This window comes from Ornithodoros turicata, chromosome 10 (assembly GCF_037126465.1).
Source record: "Ornithodoros turicata isolate Travis chromosome 10, ASM3712646v1, whole genome shotgun sequence".
Taxonomy (NCBI): Eukaryota; Metazoa; Arthropoda; class Arachnida; order Ixodida; family Argasidae; genus Ornithodoros; species Ornithodoros turicata.
In genome coordinates, this window is record NC_088210.1 from 14,159,460 (window position 1) to 14,182,889 (window position 23,430).

The 23,430-nt window shown below is 48.0% G+C and overlaps 4 protein-coding genes across 9 annotated transcripts in view; 2 read left to right on the forward strand and 2 right to left on the reverse strand.

Moving 5' to 3' along the window:
* Positions 1-1,262: 1,262 nt before the first annotated feature.
* LOC135370132 (RUS family member 1-like) lies at positions 1,263-4,402 on the reverse strand. Its single transcript, XM_064603818.1, has 8 exons — positions 4,159-4,402; positions 3,907-3,984; positions 3,665-3,779; positions 3,559-3,604; positions 3,453-3,485; positions 3,281-3,386; positions 2,093-2,265; positions 1,263-2,020 (listed from the first exon to the last, which is right to left on the reverse strand). The coding sequence occupies exons 1-8, from the start codon at positions 4,297-4,299 to the stop codon at positions 1,312-1,314; spliced, it is 1,401 nt and encodes a 466-aa protein (XP_064459888.1). The 5' UTR covers positions 4,300-4,402; the 3' UTR covers positions 1,263-1,311.
* Positions 4,403-6,853: 2,451 nt separating this feature from the next.
* Positions 6,854-12,685, forward strand: LOC135369727 (solute carrier family 13 member 2-like). Its single transcript, XM_064603244.1, has 6 exons — positions 6,854-7,050; positions 8,457-8,670; positions 9,562-9,680; positions 9,741-10,313; positions 11,698-12,205; positions 12,602-12,685. The coding sequence occupies exons 2-6, from the start codon at positions 8,458-8,460 to the stop codon at positions 12,683-12,685; spliced, it is 1,497 nt and encodes a 498-aa protein (XP_064459314.1). The 5' UTR covers positions 6,854-7,050; position 8,457.
* Positions 12,686-13,590: 905 nt separating this feature from the next.
* LOC135370133 (solute carrier family 13 member 4-like) lies at positions 13,591-15,984 on the forward strand. The gene is made up of 2 exons (XM_064603820.1): positions 13,591-13,902; positions 15,623-15,984. Exons 1-2 carry the CDS (start codon positions 13,690-13,692, stop codon positions 15,881-15,883), a joined length of 474 nt encoding a protein of 157 aa, XP_064459890.1. The 5' UTR covers positions 13,591-13,689; the 3' UTR covers positions 15,884-15,984.
* Positions 15,985-18,858: 2,874 nt separating this feature from the next.
* LOC135370513 (ataxin-2-like protein) overlaps positions 18,859-23,430 on the reverse strand; it is a 29,837-nt gene continuing 25,265 nt past the window's right edge. For 4 of the 6 annotated variants that reach the window (XM_064604281.1, XM_064604280.1, XM_064604278.1 and 1 more), the window contains exons 15-16: positions 22,329-22,405; positions 18,859-19,227 (exon numbers count right to left, since the gene is read on the reverse strand). In XM_064604281.1, the coding sequence (XP_064460351.1) occupies positions 22,362-22,405 (44 nt within the window). In that variant the 3' untranslated portion in view covers positions 18,859-19,227; positions 22,329-22,361. The remainder of the gene's footprint in view (positions 19,228-22,328; positions 22,406-23,430) is intronic. The other 2 variants (XM_064604282.1, XM_064604283.1) reach the window with 2 other exon arrangements.

Genomic DNA, 23,430 nt, shown 5'->3' on the forward strand with positions numbered 1-23,430 from the left:
ATCTTTTTGTCTCGTTAATACGCGGTAATGAGGACCAATGGACGGTTTTTGTTTTAGGGATCAAAAGTGTCCACAATATATACAAACGACTGTATAAGCAAGTCTCACGGGTATACCGCCTCACTATTGTCACACTCCATCAGTAAGAGCCTGAGAGACGCCGTTACTACTTGGTTGGTTGCTCCTCCTGCGTACGCTGTGCTATTGCAGTGAAAGCACGCTTTGCAGGATATCCCCACGAACTCGGGGAGGGGGCGTATGCCTTTTTTGTGACACTTATGCCGTTCATAATTGTCACAAAAAACGCATACGCCTCCTGTTTCCAGCAAATCAGGGGAGAGAACGATGTCATGCGATATGATGGTTGGCCAGGAGCGTGCTATGCGGTGAAGTTTCTATTTTAAGGTTGCAGGTAAGAGGAAAGACATCCAAATGGGTTGAGACCACGCTTATGAAGGTAGAAAAGTGGACATAACAGCGGGTTGCGGGGGGGCAATAAAGAGAGCGCATGAAAAAAAAAAAAAAAAAGAAACGTACCGCCGACATCATTTTTTGTTGAGCAAAGAAGTAAGCGGTAAGGGACTTCTGATAACCCTGCCTCTAACGCTAGAGGAACATATAGCTTCCAAATTAATTAATTTAATTTAATTTCTTTAATAAATAACACTCTCCTTGCCGTGTGCAAGAAAATTCACACTGTTGCATCAACGAGGAAGAATAGCATGGTTTGCGGTCTGAGAAAAGTCATGGTCTACGAGAACGTCCTTTTGTATAAGACAGCTCTAGTAAAAACATTGCAATCACATCACATATTGCCACCTCAATCATCCGCTATTTAATTCGCTCATGAGGTCCCTAATTATTTCATATACCACTGAAATTACTTGCGGTCATCAGCATGGTTCACCGTGCTGCTTCAAAAGGTTAGTACAGTGTTTTCATCTCAAGGGGATGTTAGAATTTGTAGGGCAAGCTAGAGGAAGGGGCTACATGCCCCAAATCATACCCTTGATAGTGCATTTGAGAGATTGAAATCTTCACCCCCACGTAAATTGTTTTCGTGGCTACGCGACTATGTAGGGGGTGGGGGTGACATGTATCTGCTGGCTTTGGGGATTTTTGTGGCCTTTTTCGCAGGTATTCTGGGAGCTGTATGCATTATCTTTTGGGGGGGTTGCGGGAAAAATCCCTGTATGTACAACCTTAATTTTGCATTATGGGCCTGCGACACATCGTTTATTTACAAAGTAAGCATCATCATAGAAAAGACAAAATAAGACTCGTTTATTGAAGAACTTAAATTATGCACATCTACTCCGTGGCCAAACTTAGGTGGGAGTGCTCCGGCCGGCTGATGCCCTTCACGTTCCACACCGCTCTCCACTCGCTCGCACCGAACAACACGTAGTCGGTCCGCCACTCGGAACCGGCGATTCCCTTCCAAAGTTCCTTGAACTGTTCCTTAGCGACTGCCCTAGAGAGGGCTACCAGCTGTTGCTCGTGAAGCACCGGATTCTGAGCCAGATCTTCCAACGTCCGTACGCCGGAGAACCAGGGTGCGCCTGCGTTCACCGCCAAATTTCCGAGCAGCACAAATTCCAGAAGAAAGCTGTGGAACATGGCCTCCATCTGGTCCCTCACCGTACACTGCTCGTGCAGAACAACGTTGATGCTGAGGACGCCTTTCTTTTCGTGCTTCGAGAGTTTCACCAGGTACCTCGCTCTGTCGTCGTACGCTAGGCTTTCGGTTCTCCGGCACAACTCCCGGTAGCTCAAGCCAACGGACGACACCGGGGCACCTAGGCGGATGTTAACCTTCCGCGATGAACAAGAAAACCACACGGGCTCGGCCGCGTTGATGTCGGCGACAGACATTGTACCCCCGTTGCCTTCCAGGAAGCGTTTGACCACAATCTTGAACCGAGCCCTGTTGAATGTCTCCATGACGAGGCAAGAAACAGCCTTGTAATTGCTGACGATATGCAGCGCGGTGAAGGTGACGAAAATGGTGTACATCAACCTGAAACGAAAGGGACTCTGTGAACGTCAGCTATGGTGTACACAGCAAGGGTGTCAATGCACGCAGACTTACAGCTGATTTAGTAGCAAGAAACGTAACAGGAGAAGACTGCACAGGAAGGCTGCCAAATTTACGAGTGTTTCTTGACTTCCATCTTTCGCGCTGACGTCAGCCATGTTGTTGTTACGAGCTTGATGTTGAGTGAGGGCTGCTCGGGTTGCTCCACCGGCGACACCTACAATGGACTACAAAAAAAAAGGGGAGCATCTTTTGTCATTGGTCGACGTAACATTCATTAGTAGCAAGGTTGCCAGCAGCACGACAAGCCCAGGCCAATATGCTAATGGTGAAGTACATTGCCTTTCCACTTGCAGTGTTGCAGTATGACCTGCTAGCATATTATGACAAAGAGACCGTGCTACAACTAAGTAGATTTTTTAATAGTGCCACAAGTTATTAGAGCAGACTCACTACATTATTTTGATATGACTACATGTTTTCCCTGCGATTTTAATCTAAGTGCCAGCTAAATTAATCCGTGCCCCATAAAGTTTGCGTGGCACATGGATTAAGTTAGTTGGCACTTGGATTAAAATCGGTGGGAAAACCTGTAGTCCACTATACGACACAATGGAACCATGTTGCACGATGACCACAAACAGATATTCTGCTGGTATTGGTACCCTTATGCATCCCACCCGTAAAAAATAATATTGCGCTTGTTACTCATGTGCTACAATTTTTCAATGAATCGCAAAAGACAAGAAAATGATCAACACATTTCCCTGGATTTCGCCAGAGACGTCAGACAATTGACATCAAAAAAGGAAAAACCCCACGTACTGTTGATGTAAACATGTTCCTAACAGCCTAAAGAGTACAGTATAGCACAACCTTTGTTGTTATTTTCTTGCAGAGTCCCAGTTTAACGTGTTCAGCAACCATCAATCTGTATTAAGCAGTGGCTGAGATTTAATATTTTTTATCAGACCACTCAGGCAGGTTTGTCCGCACAAAAATTGCTGTGGCTTCACATATACCTTACAATGTGGATAAACAATTTGTTTGTGCTACACAAACAAACAGTACTAGCAGCAATTTTCAGTGCTCAGGTGACCTCGATATCCTGTATGTACAACGTCACAACATGACTGCATGTTCTTCTCTGCCACTACGTGCTTACGTACGTAAAGGCTGATACGGAAAGTCTGGCAGCGTTCGCTGTCGGGCTTCTTACAGTACGAATTTTGTGATACTCACTTTGGCAACACTGGATATGCACAATATGGGCGTAATGTAATTTTTGAAGTACTGAGATGACATCTCCAAGATGATTGCAGAATCGTTCAAAACATCAGCGAACAACCTGGAAAATTCAACCATGCTTACACAGATATCCTCTGACCCACGTTGAGGGTCATATTGAAATTACCTCCATTTCTTCGAGTCGTAATCGAGATTTGAACTGGAACAAAACACGCAGTACGCATTAACATTAACGTAAATGTCAACGTACTGTGCCTGCTGTTATTCCTCACCCTTGACACCAGGCAAAAACTATTCTTCCAACCATTCCCATTCCATCTGGAAATAGAAGGTACAGAGCTCCGAGCTAGTACCAACATGCTATATCACATTGTTTACCTTTTAATATCCATGTGGTTGTGGCAGCTAGCACAGACGCAGTTTGGTCTCCGACACCAACTCCAGTGAATACCGCTTGAGTAGCGAGAGTACCGGTTATTGCACTTGCAAATGCCTGTATGTTGAGGTCATATCTCAGGTAATAACTTCCTTCGCACTTGACAGAGGTTCTCTCTTTCTTTTCTCATTAGCCAGTGGTTAATAATCTACGGAAGCCATCATAAATAGCTCTTCATACGCACCTGTATGCTGTCCCATATCTGATATTCAATATAATCTCCGCTGACGCTTTCAGGAAAGCCTGCAGGCAGAAAGACGTCCTAGAAGTGTACGGAAAACACTATTAGATCGCAGGTGACGCGGGTGCTTAGCAGCTGTGCTGAATGCTTCACAAACACATGCGGGCAGCCGACACACAAATAACTACCACTATTACAAAAACGCATCGTAATATTTGTCATTAACATCCGAATTCAAAAGGACAGCCTTCTTACATATAAAACATTGCGAATCGACGACCATTTCTTTTGCACCCTTTTAGCCACGAAAATTTGGTCACCGTTGTCGAACTTTACATACGTCTGCTGTACTTCTGGTCCGCACGACTCAATTGCAACAATTTTTGTTGTAGTCATAGCGCACAGATGCTCAAAATGTATTCCAGAAGAAAACTTGCAGCACTATGGCAGTGTGCGACGCGACAGCGACACGCACATTGAACTTCAACATTCAACGCTATTGGCTATTGGCTTCGGCTGCGCTTGTATCGGCCTGGATTACGACTACCGAAATTTCAATGTTGCCGAAGTGCAAACCGAACCGGAGGCCGAACCGATTCAAGAAATTTCGGTTACCCGTTCAAATAACGCTTCAGAAGCATTTAAATTACCCAAAATCGGTTTTAGATTACACCTACACTCTTAGAAATGAACTTCACCGCATAGCACGCTCCTATGATGCATCTCGAATGATCATTATCTGCCCTGATTTGTTGAGAGCGGGAGCCGTACGCCTTTTTTGTGACACTTATGCTGTTCATAATTGTCACCGAAAAGGCGTACGCCTCCCGATTTCAACAAATCAGGGCATACAATGATATCATTCGAGATGATGGCGTGCACTCTTAAAAATGAACTTCACCGCATAGCACGCTCCTAGCCAATACCATCATCTCGAATGATATCGTTATCTGCCCTGATTTGTTCAAAACGGTAGGCGTACGCCTTTTCTGTGACACTTATGCGGTTCATAATTGTCACAAAACTGGCGTACGCCTACCGTTTTCCACAAATCAGGGCAGATAACGATCATTCGAGATGATATGGTTGGCTAGGAGCATGCTATGCAGTGAAGTTCATTTCTAAGAGTGTACACCTTCATCGTACAGATTATGTGCAACGGACGGCTTTTGAATCGTTTTTTTTTTTTTTTCGCCAACCGATTTGAACGGATACGGACCTTCATTCCTTCATGTGAGAACCCGAACTTGAACCCAACCGATAACTTTTCGGTACGACACTGTGCTTGTAAGAAGGTAACAGTTCCCTGGGAAAGGGAAAAAGGCACAGGGAAAAGTGGGAGACGCAAAACGGAACACGAAGTCAATATATACTCATAACCAGTAATGAAAATGTATGGCATACGTATATAAAAGTTTCAAATGAAAGTCTGTTTTAATAACTTAAACATGAACAACGGTTAGGAGCAACTAAGATTTATTTGAACAAGAGCTTTCGTGCAAGAGACTGCACTTCTTCAGGTTACAAAACTAAGTGCACTTTTAGTGCACTTACAAAACTTCGCACTTGTAACCTGAAGAAGTGCAGTCTCTTGCACGAAAGTTCTTGTTAAAATAAATCTTAGTTGCTCCTAACCATTTTTCATGTTATGTGTGTGTTTCCCTCTACGCGGGCTCCTTGACAGTGTTTCTCTTTTTTTTTTTTTTCTTCTCGACTTAATAACTTAAACTGAGAAAGGAAAAGGTATACTTCTCAGCCCATATATTAATTCGTTTTCGTAGACACAACGTACTTGTTACGCTTGAGTGTGATATTGATTGGGTGTTGTCTACCCGAGAAACGTCATTGTAACGTTGATACACATAGACTAAAACCGAAACAAATCGGAAGGGGAGGGCTGGGTTCCACGAATGGGCAATTGTTCGCTGCCTCCTATTGAAAGAAAAGTAGGACCGAAGGTCGCGTCCCTCTCAGGGACCATCGTAATCCCCTCATGAGGGGATTCCCCTCGTTGGGTAATTTCGTGAAATTTCGAAATTTCCGAAATTACGAAATTTCACAGAAAGCCCCTCCGTGGCTTTCGTGCGCGATATTGTTCGCGCCTAGCTTCGAGCGTAGTTCAAGTCTACCAAATTGGTGGCGCTGTCGAACACTATGACGTCATTTGTTTACAAACAGGGAGAGGTCTATTGCGAGTCGCGTTTGTCTGACTTACCGTAAGCGTAAATCGACTTGATGATTAGCAGTGCTGCTACACTTGTATCGTTACATTATCGTAACTTATTACTACATTACATTATCCTTACTTACACTATCGTTACTTGCAGAGCCGTCGCGAGGCGAGTGTGCGCCAAGGGCAGGGTAAACGTGACCCCCCCCCCCCTCCCATTTGTTGTCAGAAGCTGTGTAAACAAAGAGAGAGAAAAACACGCTTATTTGCACTGCCGAGATCGTAAATTTCTCTTCCTTCCCACTTTATACTGTCCAACAAACCTGCCAGGGCCTGCCGTTCGACGCCTTCTCTGGCGAAGGCGCTTGGGGCGGCTGCCCCTCTCGCCCCCCCCCCCCCCCTCGCTACGGCTCTGATTACTTGCATCGTACACGTTATGCACTCGTAACTGTGACGGTCCCTAACAGTATAGGAAATAAATACGTAAATGAATATGGAATAAATGAATGGGGTAGCGTAATCGGCAATGAAACTCCCCATTCATCATCTTATAATAAAGTTGTTGTTAGCTGCAAAATGGCAATAAACAAAAAAGACAGGTAGCCATTGCCACCTTTCCACAAGAGCCTTCATTGCTGGTTAAGAATCTTTCCCCGTGCGCACGGTGTTCTGTTTTGTGTCTCCCTATATACTCCTGCTTGCTCGCATCACGCTTGAACTTGAAAATAACGGGCAGGCAGAAAAAGAAGGAAGTCGTGATTATGTCTACATGTACTGCCACGCGATCACGGCCCCGCGTGTCGCAGTCTATCGTTCATCCACTTTTAGCTCTGGATCTCGTCAAGAAGAACTGGAACCATTGCGAACTGGTCGACTTTCGTGGCCTTCTGCTTCTCGTCCGCAGATTTTATGGTGCCGTCCGGCAACAGTACAGCAAGAATTCCGTAGACTCCTGTTGGATACTTCAAGCACGGCAGGTGAGAAGGAATGACACTTGTGTGTTAGATGGCCCGCTGGGCTCAAGCAAGTTTAAATCTAGTCCGTCAGCTCTCAAAATATTACTGCGCCGCAGATAGGATGGCTGGACGCGGCGAGGTCACGCTCTCTCCCCCTCTCTGCGCCGGACAATGTAATCTATCGGACCCACTCTGCTTCCGTATTGGCTGTTAAGACTGACCGCATGACAGTGCGCTGCAGCAGAAAGTGCTTTCCCCTGCTGATGGCGCATGGTAGTGCTGCAGTAGTTCTCCTGACACGCTATCGTGTCTCCTTATTTCCAACGGCGCCTGTAGTTGACGGACTAGATTTCTTTTCCCTAAGTTGAACACGACTATATGTCCAACCCTAGGGTTCGAACCCCGAAGCCTCGGTGCTGCGCCAAACCTGAAATAAAGATAAGACAAACGCTAGGCTTCAACAATTGTCTGGTGATAAATTTTGGTCACGTGGTCACTGTCACGTGGCCCTACGGACAGGCCTATGCGGTGGTTGGCCCCATTATAGAGCTTTCGCTTTAAGAACTAAAACAATATATTGAAACTATATGTGACAGTATTGCCCAAGGGGTCGGCATCGACTCGGCATTAGTGTTCAGTGCCAACCAGGGGGCACCACTATCCTATGCAGTAGTAGCTACTTAGCAGTGCTTGTGGCGCCAACACATCTTGTGTTCACATGGTAGTGCGTAGCTCAGTATCGATGGATCAAGTCCGTCTACCACTTTGATCCAAGCTAAATGTTCCTCCCTATGCATGTATAACAACTCACACATACTCTATCCACTGTATGTGGGATTCAGTGCCATGTTCATAACACGACAGTGGACATTAGTAGACCGAAAAGGAACGCACAGCTTAGGAACAGCCCACGGGGGACGGCTTCTTTCTGGAATGAAAGTACCCAGCAAGGCGGCTCATGCGTGTCAAATCGTAGCAGTCCACCGGGCACGTCCCCGGTATGGTCTATGGCTATGGCCTATCCAGCCCTGCTCTGAGAAACTTACAGTGGGGCATGACCACGGCAGCATGTAGGAAAGCTAGATCAATAGACCTCTCCTTGTTTGTAAACAAATGACGTCATAGTGTCCGACAGCGCCACCAATTTGGTAGAGTTGAAGTACGATCGAAGCTGTATAGGGGCGAACAAGATCGCGCCCGAAAACCACGGTCTTGAGGGGATTACGATGGTCCCTGAAAGGGAAGCGACCTTCGCTCCTACTTTTCTTTCAATAGGAGGCAGCGAACAAGTGCCCATTCGTGGAACCCAGCCCTCCCCCTTCCGATTTGTTTCGGTTTCAGTCTGTCTACCAACGTCATGATGACGTTTCTCGGGTAGAGGTCTATTGCCAAGGCATATGATCCATAAGCCTTTGAACTCTTTGTAGCATGATCGGACAGTTTTCCAATCAAGAAGACCTGACGCTGACGGACCTGGTGCGACACAACTTGCCGAAGCGGTTTCAGACAGTGACTTTCTACGTGCGCGTCTTCGCCATGTACATTACGCCGGTGGTTTTATCACCCTTGCTCCGGGCCCAATCATATGAGAGTCACTGCTCTTTCATCGTGCTCTATGTGCTCTTCCTCTGGCTATTTCAGGTAATCATATAAGAATATACTCAGGTAAGAATATACTACAGTGTTGGGGACGTGAGCCGCCACAAGGTCTGATTGGCACAGAACGGAAGCCTGCGATAACGGAAGCTGTCTGTTAAAAGATCAGCAACGTGAATTCAGCCACATCAAAGGAATAAGACGACCTTATGCTTTCGGAACCGTTATCGTGAACACCTTTCGAACTCCTTATATTGTGACTATCAATTTAAATGCAGTCTCCCAAAATGGGTGTATGTTTCTCATCCTAGACAAATCGGGAGAGCGAAGGACATATATAACTCGGCTAGGAGTGTGTTATGGGGCGAAGTTCCATGCATGTCTATGAGCCATGTACCGTACAGGTGACGACGACAGACGATCAAGAACGCTGCAAGCGACTATATAGTTTTAGTGCCTTTGCGTGCGACGCACTAAAACGCAGCGCAAACGCAGCTAAAACGCAGCGCAAAAAATAGCGCAACGACGCAGGGGCGTTGGAAGAAGGGGCAAGGGGCGGCCGCATTGCTTTTATGCTCTGAGACCGATCGTGGTGTTATAGGATTACGAAGGGATACACGAGGATACGCAAAACTCATGCGTGTATAGCATGTGCCATTCGTTGCACACTCTTTAGGTTAGCCCCTCCCCCGTGGCGGTGGACTTCGGCGCCCCTGATGAGGGGCGAATGCGACCATGACTCCTTTTCAATTATCATATCAATGTCCGTTTCATAACCCCCATTTAAAAGCAGACCCTGAAACCCTCATTACTAATTGGTTGACCGTAATCCGTTGACCGAACAGGCCATGGCGGAGACAGCTGTTGGGAGTGTGAACAGAAAAGTGATTTCCCACTTCGTTTTTTTTTCTGATGCCAATGTCTGAATCGTTCCAGTCTATGCCCCCAGCTATCGTGTCATGGCTTCCGCTCATCTTAGTGCCAGCCTTTGTCAATACCAAAATCGAAGATCTGCTCATTCACTACACTTCCGAAACCATGCTCTTGTACATATGGTAGGTACACAAGGAGACCGGTAAGGAAACTCTCTACAAGTGAACCTTTCCTCTTGCCAGGTACGGTATGGTCCTGAACGGTATCGAAGGCACCAACCTCCACAAGCGACTCATTCTCACACTGCTCCTAATATTCGGCGGAAAGTCCGGCTTCATCATCGGCGGGTTCGTCACCACCACCGTGCTCGTGTCCATGTGGACCAACGGCGTGCGCACGGCCGCTATCGTTCTGCCCATCGCCATGGAGGCCATTCAGCACATCCAGGACAACCGTCTTTTCCACGTCTTCGAGCTACGCACGCGATACGTGCACAAGCCCGTCGGAATCGGCACCCCTATAATGGAAGCCCGTTACCTGATCGAAGGCGGCATCGTCATTCCAGACGTCATACGTATACTGAATGAGTTCTTCACCGTACGCAAGGGACTCCTCATCGGCATCAGCTACTCGGCGGTGCTGGGCTCAATGGGCTCTGTGGTCGGCTGCGGAGGCAATCTCTTCGTGAAGGCGTTCATGGAGCAAATCTACGATTACCACCGGCTTACCATCTACAACTGGTTTCTGTGCCACATGCCCCTGACAGTGCTTTGCACGCTTCTCCTGTGGCTTGTGCTGTCAGTCTGCTACTCCAGGTTAGTAAAGTATACTAGAGGGTTTTCTGAGGGTGGGTCTGGTCTTGGACAGTATACTATACACACGACTTAAGATTCGAGGTTGAAGTAGATACATGGTGACGACAGAAATAGACCTCTACCCGAGAAACGTCATCATGACGTTGGTAGACAAGACTGAAATCGAAACAAATCGGAAGGGGAGGGCTGGGTTCCACGAATGGGCACTTGTTCGCTGCCTCCTATTGAAAGGAAAGTAGAACCGAAGGTCGCGTCCCTTTGAGGGACGATCGTAATCCCCTCAAGACCGTGGCTTTCGGGCGCGACCTTGTTCGCCCCCTAGCTTCGAGCGTATAGTTCAACTCTACCAAATTTGTGGCGCTGTCGAACACTATGACGTCATTTGCTTACAAACAGGGAGAGGTCTATTGAGAGGGGATCAAGACATCCGGGCCCGTCCTCACCAGCGGTTCGCTCTCGCTATAGAAGCAGACCCGGCTTTCTTATCTCACGCAGGCTTCCTTTCTCCTGCTTCATGTGCGGCATACGAGTCGAGATGTTGTTTCACATTGGAGAGGCGGAATCGGCAATTAGGATAGACGAACACAATATTTAAGCCTCACCAAAGCCGAATGATCTCGAGGACTGCAGCTGATGAAAAGTCAGCTGCCCTCGGTTTGTATGCCTCGATGTGAATGTGAGCGGACGGAAGAAAATGCAAGAGAGTCACCAGGAAGTGAATGTATGTGCGTGTCTTCCAGGCGCGTTGACGTCAGCGCGCGATGTCGTGTAATGTCGTGTAATGTAATCGTGGCACACGTGACCGCCGTGATCAGGGGTGTGGGTTCGATTCCCGTCATCGGCACGCGTCACGTACGTGAACTGCCGTCGTTTAGTTAGTGTGGGGCACCAAGTAAAAAGATAGAAAATACTTTAATTGTCGGAAGAAACAAAGACTCGTAACTCTCGTTACCTAATCCACTCCATGCTGCACCAATGCAAACGGGACTTGTCCAAATATGAGAATATAGCACCTCGAACCTTGAAGGCCCCAGGAAAAGAACACGGCGGGAAGTATGAGTATGGGAACTGATGAGCTCCCGCCATATGGCACGTTACGCATACGAATAACTAATACGAGGAATAACTAATAGGACTCACTAAAGTATTCCGCAACCAGTGGCGGATCCAGGATTTTTCTGAGGGGATCCAGACAATGGACAGCTTGCTATACACGCGATCCAGGGTCAGTTAAACACCGTGAAGACAGAAATTGTGGTGGGGGTCAGGACATCCGGGCCCCGCCTCTAGATCCGCCCATGTGCGCAACAAAACACTGGTAGAACAAAAAAAGTACGTAGTAGAAGCTCCGCGACACTGATCTCAAACTTTCCATCCGTTGCAGTGACGTCCTCTCGAGTGACCATATCTCGAAACGCGCCTTCGAAGACGTCATCTACCGAAGATTCGCCGAGCTCGGACCCATCACGTACACGGAGTTCATCCCCATGGTAACCATCGGTCTCATGGGTCTTGCCATCGTCGGCGTCCATTACTATTCGGAGCTCATGCACATGGAACCAATGCGGACGGCGTTCTATGAGAACGTGTTCGTCTTCTTGGCTTTTATGGCGCTCTATTCTGCGCCGGTTGGCCACGCGACAAACATACAGCAGCAAAGTGGTGTCCATCCCAGGCATGTAACTCTTCTGAGCCTCTCTATAGAAAGGTTACGGCTTTTTTGCATGGGTATAGCGAAAGTGTCGTGGACCCCTCTTTTCGGGCATGGCCTGCCGGGGACCTTTGGTACTTTCATGCTGGACATCAAGATACGCAGATTAGACGCACACAAACACACTTACATACGGCGGTTAATGTGTCGAAAGTGCGAAATGCTGTCATTTGCTGTGCTGGCAACCTGTTTTAGCTGTGCATCGGTTACATTGTACCAGTGTAGTAGCCATATATCCAGCAAATATTTCGGGGGGGGGGGGGTTCTATGGGGACTTTACATGGGGAAGGAGGGTTTCCCCCTCGTTTTCCTCTCCCAAATGCACTACCAAAGGTACGGTAACCCCCCCCCCCCCCCCCTTGGCTACGCCCCTGCTTTGTAGAGCAGAGGTTACTGGACAGGACGAACTCAATGCAAACCGGGGAGCGCACGACAAATTTCACAATAACGTAAAGTGCAGAAATGTGTAAGGTAGGAGTAGTCCTGCGACAAACGATAATGCACTGAATAGGCTGGTAAAAAGGTGCATACATTTGTAACCGAGTAATAACCAAGTATTTCATCACCCCAATTTTAGCATGCACTTTTCGGTCTGACAGCGGCCAAGTGGACATTTGAACAGGGCACCCACAGAGGTGGCATAAATCCGCCATCTTTGTAACTACCCTCAAGCGGGTGCTCTTTGCAAAACCGTCACATTGTCCTAGTCGCACGTCATGGAAAACGTCATTTTGAGGTCATGTGACTTTGCTTACATGTCGTTTTGCCGCTAACCGACATATCTCCTTCGTCATAATGCCAAGAGATGAACGTATTTTGCCAACGTAAAATATGTCGTGTTTCTTCCGCAACATGGCAGCCCATTTCTCTGTAGTTAGCTCAGTGAGTCTCGCGCGGTCGTTATCACATGTCATGGAAGTCCTCAACAGTACGAGGCCTTATGTGCAAAACTGCGCGTTTTACTGCGAGATTATCGGATAAAAATAATTACCGTGGTCGGAAGACATCCAAAACGTCACGCAGAAACAAAAACCGCATTGTGTACAAACGGTTTGCTGTTTGTTACAATTACTACACAATTGCTGTTGCAAATATTTGCGCCGTGTTGTGCAACGCTCGCTCCTCGACGACTCCCCTCTTTCCTCTAACAATGGCGGTGACCAGAGTCTCGGGTTTCCATTGGTTTAGCGCGCAGAATGGCGTCTCACGTCACTTGTCCCACGTTTCTCTGCGGTGGGGAAATGCGGTGCGCTCTGCAAGTAAGCGAGCGTTCTGCGCATATCTCCTCTCCCGGTTACTCCACTCGGAAAGCCCCATTGGCTACGGCGGCGCCCTCCCTCTTCCCTCTCACGCGCAGAGACGCACTTGCACAGCGTATAGGAGACACAGCTCTCGGTGACGTCACCCGCCCTTGGAGAATCCGAAACTATGAAGTGAAATTTGTGGAAGCGTGTTGTGTTCATGTTCACGGACTCCATTTTGTATTCTGCGTACTGAGCCTTTGAAGAAGGTTGATTTAGAATACGGAATAAAAGATATGGCGTGCCTTAGCGTGTTAGCGGTTCGTGCTACGCTTAGCGTGCTGCGTGGTAAAGACGTGATTGTTACAGGGCGTACAGCATACGTGATGGTCTCAAGAAAATCTCCTGGGCCTTCGTTATCACAATGGGCGCCGGTGTGTGCATCACACGACTGATTATCGATCAGGACTTGCTGAAGTACGTGGAGCGTGTGCTGCCCCAGAGTCTCCTGGGGTCTACTTTTGGGCTGCAGGCCATGCTAGCGGGGGCCGCGCTTCTCCTTGCAGAGATCAACAACTCGCTCAACAATATCATAATATTCGCTCCTTTAATTTGCTTCATGTCGGACCTGCTCAAGGTTAGTGAAAGTATTATCACGCGGTTGGAAATCGCAGTATATGGAGTGTTACATTCAATGACCAGTGTCTTTCGAACCCTGGTCGATGCGTCAAGGAACTCTGCGCTCCTTTTTCGTACCCGTTTCCGTTCACCGCCAGGAGCGCTACAGTGGACCTATGCACCCCCAACATCACACTCGTAGAACAGACCTTCACTGCATAACACGTTCTTAGCCAACTACTGGGCAGAGTGAAGCCTCTAATTTGAGGAGTGGGGCGTACGCCCCCATCTTAAAGTAGCACAGAAGTCATTTTTAACACCCAGTTTTCTTCCTATAAAACTGTTAAGTAGGCCAGTAAGATGCACCATGCGAAGTAATTTACACCACAGAGTCATAATTATCGCAGAAATTGAATCTGAAATACGCCGCAGAAAGCGACCGTGCGCAACGGTGGTGAAGAGCAGTACCAGTACCAGCCTGTGATCTGCCTGGAACCTCGAGCTGACGCTATAAGGAGAACGCTCGCTGATTGGCCTAGAGAAATGTTGTCTGCTACTCCGCTGTCGTCTGCTACTCGGCTGTTCGGGTTTCTGATAAAGCCTTTCTCCTTGCTCGGTAATGCTTCGGCCGCTCCTTCTATCCCCAATTCTCCAGGAAAACTGGCAAAACAGGTTTACGGCGGCAAAGGGACAAGGCGCTGACCCCCACTGACCGGCAAACCAGAACGAGTCTCCTTATGCCGTCATCGGTGACGTGCCATCATACCTCCTCATCCTCGTTATAGCTGGAGTGGCGAGTTAAGGGTGAAGGCGCGGAGCTATGTTTATGCGAGTTTTTTTTCTGGGAAACAAATTGCACAGATCAAAACCTTTCGCGCTATTCGGTATAATGACACACACACTTTCATCAGATGTCTTAATCTGAAATTCTTTTGGATGGCCCTCTGTACTCCTTTAACGAAATTGAGAGACCCATATCATCCTGTGCATGGCGGTTTGTTCGGAATGTGCTGCGGAGCTCGTGGTCCTGTGTCCTGAGCACGAGGGGCGCACGCAAATCAACAGTTGGCGTATTGTAGTGGGTAAAAAGCGGTGACGATGTCAGAAACAGTCACAAGGGTGGAGCTCGTGGGATGACGTCGCTGTGGACCCTTACATTGCTTGAAGCGCATTTGGCACAGAAGCTCTGGTGGAACGGTATACGGTGCAGCTTTCTTATAACAATAAGTGAGCGGAATCGAGGAAAATTCGATATAAGCGGCAATTCGGTATGAGCGGATACCCTACAAAAGTGATAATAGCCTCGAAAGCGTATAGGAAATAAAGGAGCCTTAAAAACATTCAAAACGAGGAAAGAAATCTCGGTGATGAGAGCTTTGGGCAGCCTTTAATTTAGGTGCAAACGAAAAAAATACGTAAGCTGGTTTTGCCCTACGATCTTCCGTCGGCTCTCTTCGCAGTAAGCGGATCCGGTCGGCAGTACAATTCGGATAATCCGGGTCGAAACGCACGCATTGGAACCAGTTCTGCGATACTTTTAATAAAGCGGTTTCGTTATAATGTCGTAACAGCTAAGGCAGGACTACAAGCTACAAGTCGGGTGATATCGTTACTCAAAATTACGTGACTGCTTCGTAATTTTGTAGCTGTTGACCCAGTTCCTCGGATGTGTGTTGTGCGTTCTGAATCATCGTGGTCGAGGCCCAGAAATGATACTCACTGAGAAGGCTTGTGTCCAGGTCCACCCAATGTACCTGCTAATGCCGTTCATCTTCTGCTCCTATTTCGGCTTCCTCGCCGCAACAGCTACCCCTGTCAGCGAATTCGTCACCGACTTTGGCGATCTGCAAGACGACGAGTTTCTGCTACCGGGGTTCGCGATGAAGGTTGGCTGCACCCTGGTCGTGCTGCTGGCCTACAATACCTGGTGTTGGGACTACCTCTTCCTCAAGATCAATCCCGCGCCTATGCGACAGTCCAATGCCAGTGGAAGAAGCTGAGGTCGCATGCCCTGCCTCAGGGCAATACAGTAACAAATAGTAGCTCTGCACACGCAGGCCGTTAGTAATGGTGCCAAAATAAATAGCCATATTGTGCATTGCCGAGCGTGTTTATTCGAGGTTGATGGGGGATTGGGTTAACAAGGTCATTTCCAGTCACGTACTGAATCATTGGGGTAGGTATAAGGGAAAGCCCGGATGTCGGGTGGCAGTTTATAGACTTGTTCTATGTGAACGCCATGTATGTAGGTGGAGGGACTGCGCCTTGATTTGAACCTTGATAAAATAGCATCGCGTCCCCCGTGTCGCCCAAGCTCAGGCTCTTTCTTCGCTGGATTTGAACCTTCCAAAAGTCCTCTAACGCGAGCTAGTTTGCTGGAATCGACGACTGACAGCGTGAAGCTTGAGGTCAGAGACTTAGCGTTTGTGTCGCTATGTCAGTCGCCGAACCTTTCTTCGAGTTTTGAACAATGTAATGCGTGACAGAGCTTGACACTGACGTCAAATTACTGCATTCATTGTTTCATCTAATACATAGCAGCACAAAGCGTTCCGATTTCTCCACCATGTCTTGAACTTGTAAAGCAAAATAAAGGCCGTATAGATCATGAATGGAGTGTACGCACGTCTTTTCTCCCCGCAAGTGAAGCTCCTCGTGGTTTCACTATAGCATTTCACCATACGGAAACATGAACGTAGACGACACAGACTTTTCGACACCGGTTCATCCATGGTAGCGACGTTGATCGCCTTCTGAAATATCGCGCGTTCACTTGGTTCTGGTCTGACCCAGCAGCGATACGGTTTGCGTGATTATGTCGTAGCCACGCAGTCTGGAACTTGCACTTGTAGCATCTCCTTAGACCCGAATTCGAAACACGAGACACATTGAAAGTTGAAGCAAGACGAGCCATGACGCGCAAGCCTTCGAATGTGTCCAACAGGGTCCCCTCATCAACATGAACACTAAGAGGGCACGCTCCTCCCTGCAAATGCTTTACAACTCCGCATCACTTGCACTGTGTTGATTTCGGTTAACTAGCTTTGTCTGCATTTTCAATTTCAAGGAATACAACTGGGGAGTGAGGGGTTTGAACGGCCGTTTAAAAGCTTTATTGAAAGTCAATGGTAATCAAGGATCTCGAGGGCCTGTACGAACCCTGCATACGGATATAATGGCGAGATTTAGTATGCCGTTGGTAACGTGACCTACCGGAACCAATGAGAGCGTGCATGACTCGGAATCTCATCTGTTGATTCGGTGCGGTAGCGAGAGACTAAAACCTGTCTTCCGAATCTTACCAAATTTATGCCACCGCTATCTACGTGTCCCTCACCTGTAGCCCCCCCCCCCCCCCCCCCCCTCAAAACATTGGTTCTCTATTTCACGTGCAAGTATTGCTCGTCGAAGGCCGATCTCAGTCACCTCAGCAGAGCTGCTGGCAGACGAGCAGAAACGCTCGCGCGGTTGCTAGGAAGACTCAGACTCCCGATGACGTCACCAATTCGTGGAGAAATCCGAAACTACGTAGTAGCTTTGCGGCTTCTTTCGAATATTTGTGGAAGCGCGTAATATTCACTGACGGCATTTAGATTTTACGTACGGAGCAGGGAGCATGGTTGATTTATAATACAAAATGAAGTCTGCACTGGTACTTCATTAATCCAGTAGTATATATCAGGGGCGGATCGATCCTCGGTTTGGGAAGGGGGGGTTTCTTTGTCGGAGCGCGTAGTGGGGGAGGGGCGAGAGGGAAATCCAATGTATAAACTGACTTTTTTTTGGGGGGGGGGGGGAGGGTGATCGCTCAACCGCCCCTCCCCCTGGATCCGCCACTGGTATATATACACGGCTTTATCCTGGACGGCCATATTGAAAGCGCAGCGCAGTCTAGCCGGGGGAGCACGTTGAAAACAGTTTACCGCACAAGCCAGAGAGAAGTATTTATAGATTCATACACCGACCTCGTTCTCCCACGCATGGCGTTCACAGAAGAAACCACGCGCGCCTGACCTTGAGCTGTTGTCCCCTCATCTGAAAGAGTGACCAATCAGGCCTCAATAAGGAAGAGGGGGGAAACTGGTGAGCTGCGCCAACGCCACCTAGATATAGAAGACCTGACAAAGTCGGGATGTTAGCCATTCGCTGCCGGCGATTTCAAAACACAGGCTTTCTGTGGCTATACCAGTGGCTGCTCATGGGGCTTCCCGTGGCTACGGCCGCCGAAGCACGGCCGTGAATGGTGGACTCTTATAGCGAATTCGGGTGGTCATTTCCTAGCAAAACGGCCGAGCGCTCGGAAATTGCTAGGTCGGCGACCGAGCTGGATCACGTGACCGTTGCCACCCGAACATGATTGCTAGGAACCTAGCGGTTTTAGGTACTTGGATCACGCTAGGGGCGTCGCGGTCGCAAGTCTTCGATGGTCTTCGAGTTCTGTCGTCTGCTAAACCACGTGATTTCAACATGCGGGCCAATGAGGGCACTCGCCACCGTTGCAGTGCGGATGTGACGACACCGGATACAGTTGAGCAATCTGCTGCTCGATCGTTTTGAGACCGGGCAAAAAAAAGTGCTAGCTAGCAAATTCCGAGCGCTCGGAAAGCGCCACGCGAACATGCGGGATTTGCTTCATTTTGACCAAGCGAACAGGACTGCTCGAGATCTGGCAAAAAAAGTTGCTTCGAAATGACCACCCGAATTCGCCATTAGTTGTTACGTCGTCTCACGTCAGGAGCCACCATGTACAATATTTTCTGTTCTTCAGTGTCTATCAATGTGGAAATAAATTTATTTTTAAAAAAATAAAACGCAATGAAAAGGCATCCATGAGCGGGGCGGAACGATGTCCCGTCGTAACGTAGCTTCAGTGTAGGGAGCAAGCAGGCAGAGAGCGAGCCCTACCACTGCTGAAGCCTTTCCAGCTCCAGAGCGAAGGAACCACTCCATTGAAAATGCACAACGAGAGGCAGGATGCATTTTACTAATAATTTCATTTCTTCAGTAAGCCTACATGGAGGAGTCCAGTACAGAACTGCATTTGGCCATTTCAATTTTTTTTTTTTTTTTTCTCCCCTGTGCACCTGCCACAAGAGCATAAGGTTCCACTGAGCAGTGGCTTCCGCAAACTTGCACAAGAGGCAGGGGGACGTGCTTGCTTGATGAAGTATATGGAACCAATTTCTTCTTTTTTAAGGACCTCAAATCACGTTTTGCCTGTCATAACCCCTCCCCATCCCCCATTATAAGTTGGCTGCACTAGTTTGAGGCTGTCCGTGTCTATTAGGGCCTATTTCTTTCTTTTTACCTAAATTCTTTGCCTATGGCAGGCTGTCTCAGACACCTGAAAAAGGCAAACCAAAGATTACACGTGTCAGCGTACACACAGGGGCATGGGCACACTTCTAAAAGCAGCTCTGAAAGGTTAAAAAAAAAAAACATGCATAGAAAGTTAGTTTCAGCCCCCATCTCACACGTTCCAAACTTTGCAGGAATGCTGACACCGTTCTCGTCCACACGTAAACCCTGGTGAGCTGCAACAATTTTCGGAACAGAATCACTCGCATTCCGACTCCTCTGACGCACTCCAATAAAGGTGCGGCATGTTGCGTACAACGGCACGCTGTTTCAGTGCACGTCTTCTGCACGTTTATTGTTACGGCTGGTGACGTTACCGTTGGATGTTGTAATATATGATCGCACTAATAAATAAAGAGGACAGTGCTCCGAACGGAAGTGAAGTCCTGACGGCAGGATAACAATAATGTACCTCAGGGGTGTTCGTGCGAACATTTTTTGTTTACTGTCTGCCGTCCTGTCTCCCGCCTATGAATCAAGTACGGGGCCCGCTAAACATAATTTATGCCCAACTGTTAGACGATATAATGTGCGTGCAAATATCCTTAAAGGAGTCGCGACACTTCCTCTCGAGGTATGCCAAAAATAGGTGTACTGCGTCCACGCAGATATTGGGTACATCCGCACATCACAAGTCATTTCGTTTGTAGGAAAAAAATATACATGACGAAAACATTATGTTACAAACGTTTTTGTTTTTCAGCACGCAAATTTTCTCGAGAACGTAACGTCGTCCTCGTGCTTTCTCGAACAAACGAAAATGGGCATTGTTGTCTCGACCCTCTGTAGTTTTTTAAAGGGTTCCTATCTCACCAACTACAACACTCAGCAAAATAGCAAAATTTTTTCCCTCAATGCTCTAGGTTTGTAGCACAATGTGCCCGTGATGCAATGAACGACACCCTACCAAAGTGTCAAGCCGCCTTTAACGCGAGTCGTCTGTCTTACATCGAGTACAACGTTCTACAGGTTTTCCCGGCGATTTTAATCCAAGTGCCAGCTAAATTAATCCATGCCCCATAAAGTTTGCATGGCACGTGGATTAATTTTGATGGCGCTTGGATTAAAATCGCCGGGAAAACCTGTAGAGGCAGTGAGGACGAACTGGAAGCCTCTTGTGTCTCCTCCAGTAACGCGTCTAAACACGAAACGGAGCGAGACAGAAATTCCCCTCGAGCTGGTACGTGTGAAATGGGACTGGAAACGGGCAAGCTCACTCCCACGGGTTTCTTCGGACCCGCCCAATGTCGTCGGCACCTCCGAGGAAGCCCCCTTTTTCGCGTTTTCTGTCCCACGCTACGAGTCTCTCGGAAACGGCCGTGAGAGTGAGCTCGCAGAGGTAGTCTCCACTAGGGGGTGTCTCACCGATGATGCTCGCATGCAATCGGTCTCATTTCCGAGACACAACTCGTTCAATAGTCAATAGGGGGGTTATTGGGTTACTCGTTAGGCCTATCTTCATGCCATCTGATATCAACTACAACACAAAAGCCATGGGCACGGCAGCCCAAGACACAGTAATGGGAATGTTGCTGCTCAACATTGTCACAAACATTTTGTGCCACATGTACAACGTGTCGGTGCGTGATAACGTGCGAGCAAACCCACAAAATGCTCCCTTCCGGGAAGGACGACACCGGCGTGGTCACCTCATCGCACCTGGCAACGGAACACCCCGATTACCGTCACCAAAATAAATGTCCCTCTTCTATGGCGACAGTGAACGTGTTAACGCCTAACTCCAACCGACACCACGTGAATGTGCCTTCTCGTGAATGTCTTCTCGCCAGCTGTGGCCTTTGGACAAGTCTTCAGCAGGGTTCTCACCCTCTGACACTACATCTCTTGGCCGCAGTGTGGCTTAGTGCGTTAACAACAAATTTTTAAAAGTTTGCCCAAATTTTTTTATACAAAAAAAAGGTCGCATTTTTTTATTAATCTCAACTTGTTTTATTAACAAGTCTTCAGCAGGGTTCTCACCCTCTGACGCTACATCTCTTGGCCGCAGTGTGGCTTAGTGCATTAACGACAAATTTTTAAAAATTAGCCCGAATTTTTAATACAAATTTTTTATACACCAGAAATTTTTTTATACAAAAAATTTGTTTATAAAATGACAACTTGTACAGAGTAAATGTGTGCGTACTGTTTGGGACACGGTTATCCAAAATCTCTACCCCGTGGCTGAGCAGTCCGCTGTCGGCGATGTCTTGCACGAAGGAACTATACCACTACAGTCTCCGAGGGGAGGCCACGCACCGCCACCTGTCGGGAGAGAGGGCCATCGCACTCTCGGCGGCGTCTGCTACGGAGAGCAGTTGAGCGCGGCCTCCCCTCGGGGAAGGTAATGGTACAGTTCCTTCGTGCGCGACATCGCCGATAGGGGACTGCTCCGCCACGGACTGGAGATTTTAGGCAACTGTGCCCCAAACAGTACATCACATACGAAACGAATCACTGCGGAATGTGTGCCTGACTACGTGAGCCACTGAGTCATGTGTACATCGTGCATGCACTGAGTTATCTAAGTGGTGCTCAAGCTTCTTTATTAAAGCCACACGCGAACGTTCAACGTATTTTGTGTGAAAACCGTTTCGCATTATTTTAAGTTGTACAGAGTCATGCAGTATGTAATTCATCTTTCTTTGTTCACTGCAACATAATGCATATTGTACCCCGTTTTTCTCGTTTGTTCTGGCCTCTCCCATAACGGGCCCGAAGAAGGACTAACAGTATCAATAAATAAACGTTCATAAGCTGTAACGAGAGCTCTATAAAAAGAAGGAAGAGAGGAAAAACACGTTTCATACATTTACTGCACTCCTCGGTGCCAAGTTCTCAGTAGTGCTTCAGGCTCACAGGCACAAAGCTACATGCTTGTGAAGCTTCTTGTGAATTGACGTTGAACCCAAACCGAAACGGCACCCACTCAATTTTGGAAACGTAGCAGCCTTATTCTCAAGGTGGTCCCGCAAGTCTGAACCCGGCGTACACTACAGTCTACATGAGCAGCAACAACGCCCATTACTCTGTGTGCTACTGCTTGTAATTAACAGCACTGAAGAGACAGTATTAGGAGTTGCATGCCTGAAATGCTGCTAATTCATGGGGAAATGCGAGCTACTCGCATCGGGCATTACCTGGTGGGAACAGCCTGGGCAACACTAAAACAACAGAAAACACAAAAACAGTCAGGGAAATGAGACAAAACACAGAAGCACACACACCAGCACACACTGCAAACACACCTGCCACAAGAAACCACCGCAAAGTTGGGTTTACCCGCCAAACGTGGGCAAGGCATCATCACCCCTACATATCAGTCACTGTTAGCAAGCTGCAAACCCCCCCCCAAGTATGCGACACGTAGCCGGGATACTGTGAAGGTACGACGGACGTGGTTCTGCTTTCGAGTATGGTGCTCGGACTATCTCTTCGTTTGCTGACCGAGAACGATGGAATCTCCGCCCACTGGATGCGGGCCAATAGGAGAACGCGGAAGGTAGGCACTTCCCGAGCGTCTGCTCTCGCCTAAGAGATGGCGCAGCATTACCTGTGTTTCGCGTGTTGCAAGGCTTCCGTCATGGCACACCAATCTAAGCAACCGCTTCATGTCCGTTGGTGCGCCATGGCAGAAGCCTTGAGACACGCGAAATAACAGTAGCTACACTCTTGTCCAAGCCTCGTTCAGCCATTGGTTAGATTGGGTGCGGCGGCCATGACAGAAGCCTTGCGACACGCGAAACAACGGTAACACTGCGCCATCTCTTAGGCGAGAGCAGAGGCTTGGGAAGTGTACGCCCTCCGCATCCTCCTATTGGCCCGCATGCAGGTGACGGAGCCTCCCTCGCTTTTGGTCAGCAAACGCAAGAATAGTTGGTGCTCACATGCACAGCTTGCAACATGCTTGTCTGGAATCGACAGCTTGCGGTTTATCCTGTCTGAAATCTGCGGGTCTTGCAAGAATGTTTCTTCACACTAATAGACACGCACGGCATGCTACCCGGTATATCACTGTTAGTTGAAACAAACCATCTTTGCAATGCCTGGAGATTTCAGGCGGGATAAACAGCAAGCTGTCGATTCCAGACGAGTATGGCACAAGCTGTACGAGGGGGGGTATTCCAGAAAGTAAGTTCCGTTTGGAAACGCTGGAAAACATCTGCGGTCACTACTGTGGTCATGCATG

Bases quoted from the DNA above. Each gene is read 5' to 3' on its own strand.
- LOC135369727 (XM_064603244.1), top strand. From the start codon at position 8,458: ATGATCGGACAGTTTTCCAATCAAGAAGACCTGACGCTGACGGACCTG. The intron at 9,681-9,740 runs GTAGGTACACAA...TCCTCTTGCCAG, and splicing joins ACCATGCTCTTGTACATATG to GTACGGTATGGTCCTGAACG. The intron at 10,314-11,697 runs GTTAGTAAAGTA...CATCCGTTGCAG, and splicing joins CTGTCAGTCTGCTACTCCAG to TGACGTCCTCTCGAGTGACC.
- LOC135370132 (XM_064603818.1), bottom strand. From the start codon at position 4,299: ATGACTACAACAAAAATTGTTGCAATTGAGTCGTGCGGACCAGAAGTA. The intron at 3,780-3,906 runs GTGCGTATGAAG...CTCAACATACAG, and splicing joins AGATATGGGACAGCATACAG to GCATTTGCAAGTGCAATAAC. The intron at 3,387-3,452 runs GTAATTTCAATA...TGAATTTTCCAG, and splicing joins TACGACTCGAAGAAATGGAG to GTTGTTCGCTGATGTTTTGA.
- LOC135370133 (XM_064603820.1), top strand. From the start codon at position 13,690: ATGGGCGCCGGTGTGTGCATCACACGACTGATTATCGATCAGGACTTG. The intron at 13,903-15,622 runs GTTAGTGAAAGT...GCTTGTGTCCAG, and splicing joins TCATGTCGGACCTGCTCAAG to GTCCACCCAATGTACCTGCT.